The sequence below is a fragment of the Octopus bimaculoides genome, chromosome 8 (assembly GCF_001194135.2).
Source record: "Octopus bimaculoides isolate UCB-OBI-ISO-001 chromosome 8, ASM119413v2, whole genome shotgun sequence".
Classification (NCBI taxonomy): Eukaryota; Metazoa; Mollusca; class Cephalopoda; order Octopoda; family Octopodidae; genus Octopus; species Octopus bimaculoides.
The window spans coordinates 8488088-8490093 of record NC_068988.1 but is presented as its reverse complement, the minus strand read 5'-3'; the positions used below and the strand labels follow the sequence as shown (position 1 = coordinate 8490093).

General features: G+C 39.6%; 1 protein-coding gene across 1 annotated transcript in view; it reads right to left on the bottom strand.

Annotated features, from left to right (window-relative positions):
• Positions 1–1292: 1292 nt before the first annotated feature.
• Positions 1293–2006, bottom strand: part of LOC106875761 (DNA replication licensing factor mcm7-B) — a 27463-nt gene continuing 26749 nt past the window's right edge. The window contains exon 17 of the mRNA XM_014924021.2: positions 1293–1588. Within this exon, the coding sequence (XP_014779507.1) occupies positions 1378–1588 (211 nt within the window). The 3' untranslated portion in view covers positions 1293–1377. The remainder of the gene's footprint in view (positions 1589–2006) is intronic.

The following is a 2006-nucleotide window of genomic DNA, read 5'->3' as shown; positions in this document are numbered from 1 at the left end:
TGGAAATCAGGAGTGGCTGTGTGGTAAATAGCTTGCTTACCAACCACATGGTTCTGGGTTCAGTCCCACTGCGTAGCACCTTGGGCAAGTGTCTTCTACTGTAGCCTCGGGCCGACCAAAGCCTTGTGAGTGGATTTGGTAGACGGAAACTGAAAGAAGCCCGTCGTGTGTATATGTTTGTCCGCCCGACATTGCTTGACAACCGATTGCTGGTGTGTTTACGTCCCCGTAACTTAGCGGTTCAGCAAAAAGAGACCGATAGAATAAGTACTAGGCTTACAAAGAATAAGTCCTGGGGTCGAATGTTCGACTAAAGGCGGTGCTTCTGCATGGCTGCAGTCAAATGACTGAAACAAGTAAAAGAGTAAAGAGTAAATTGTCGACCACCATTACAATTCCTTTATTTTCAAGCAGAAAGTGAAACAATTTAAAAAGAGTGAAATTAAAATTTTTTTTTTCAGTAACATCCTTCTCTTGACATCACGATAGTTGTAAACAAGCGTCACCTACATACAAGCGGTGTCCTTCGTTTTCAATCTTCTGTGAAAAAGCTCTCGTCATAGACTATTATTCCTTTGCTTGGCCACAAGTTACAGCTGGTGACAGTTAAAGGATCCGACTAGAAAATCGACCTCAGCAAATTTCTTTCAACCTATGTGGCATCCACAAGACTTTGGTTGACCAGAAGCAAGAGTAGAAGACATTTGTCCAAAGTACCACACAGTGGGACTGAACCTGGAACCATGTGGCTGGGAAACAAACTTCTTAACCACACAGCCTTACATATAAAAGTGCCCAAACGTTTTATTGTCTCTTTAGAATAAAAGAAAACATGGCCTCAAGGTTACTGTCCATTTAACAAACTTTTAGAAATATTTATGGGATGATCCAATAAATACATACATACATACAACAGGCTTCATTTACCAAATTCACTTATAAGGCTTTAGTCAGCATGGGCTAAAAGCAGAAGATACTGTCATGTTGCAGGACTGAACCCAAAATCCTGTGGTTGGGAAGCAAGCTCCTTACCACACAGCCCGAGACATCATGTGATTGTTGTAAACAACTATCAACATCACCATACAAACAATGTTGTTCGCTTCGAGTCTTCCCTGAAAAGCATGTCTGTCCATGGAGAAATATTACCTTATTTGGAAACAGGTGAGTGTTGGCAAGGGGAAGGACCTGCTTCAATGAATTCTGTCCAATCCATGGAAGCATGAAAAATGGACATTAAATGAGTACGATGATGATGATGATGTATGTAATGAAGACAAAACTGCCAAAAGTTCCGAGTATGTAATATATTTTTATACAAAAAAAATTGAAATAAAAATAAAAATTAAAACAGGAGTGAAGAAGAAGAAAAAAAATTTAAACAAATGTGATTCTGTTGCGAGCTGCATTGATGTGCCAGACATTGAGTTCTTCATATTCTTCAATGCAAGCATCAACGGAGTCCGGTTTGTGGCCCTTTGCCATACACAATTCCATCACATCAGTAACCTTCAGGGATTTACTTCCAGGTGTGGAAGCAGCCATGTCTTTGATGATTGAGAATATCTGGTCAGTCACATTGGTACTCCTGGAATGAAGAATAAACGGACATTTTTAAAATGATAAATTTGAGAGGATACAGAGTAAAGATTGTTTGCCAACATAACATGGCAGTCCTGATTTAGGACGAATGTTGCTGTAATTTAGCCCCAGGAGACATCATCTCCAGTTGGCTATACAACACGATCTGTGTTGCATTGCCAGCTGGAGACGATGTCTCCTGGGGCTAAATAACAGTAACATTTGTCCTAAACCTGGACTGCCATGTTATGTTGGCAAGAGAGAGAGAAAGAAAACGGACAGCATTTAAGATTTCTACAAAAAATGTCAAGGAGAACCAACAAATTTTTCAAAAAAATAAGATTAAGAAATTGATTTGAAACAAATATTAAAATGGTTTCAAATTTTCAGACAGGGCCAGGAGTTTTGGAAGGACGAGGGAATAT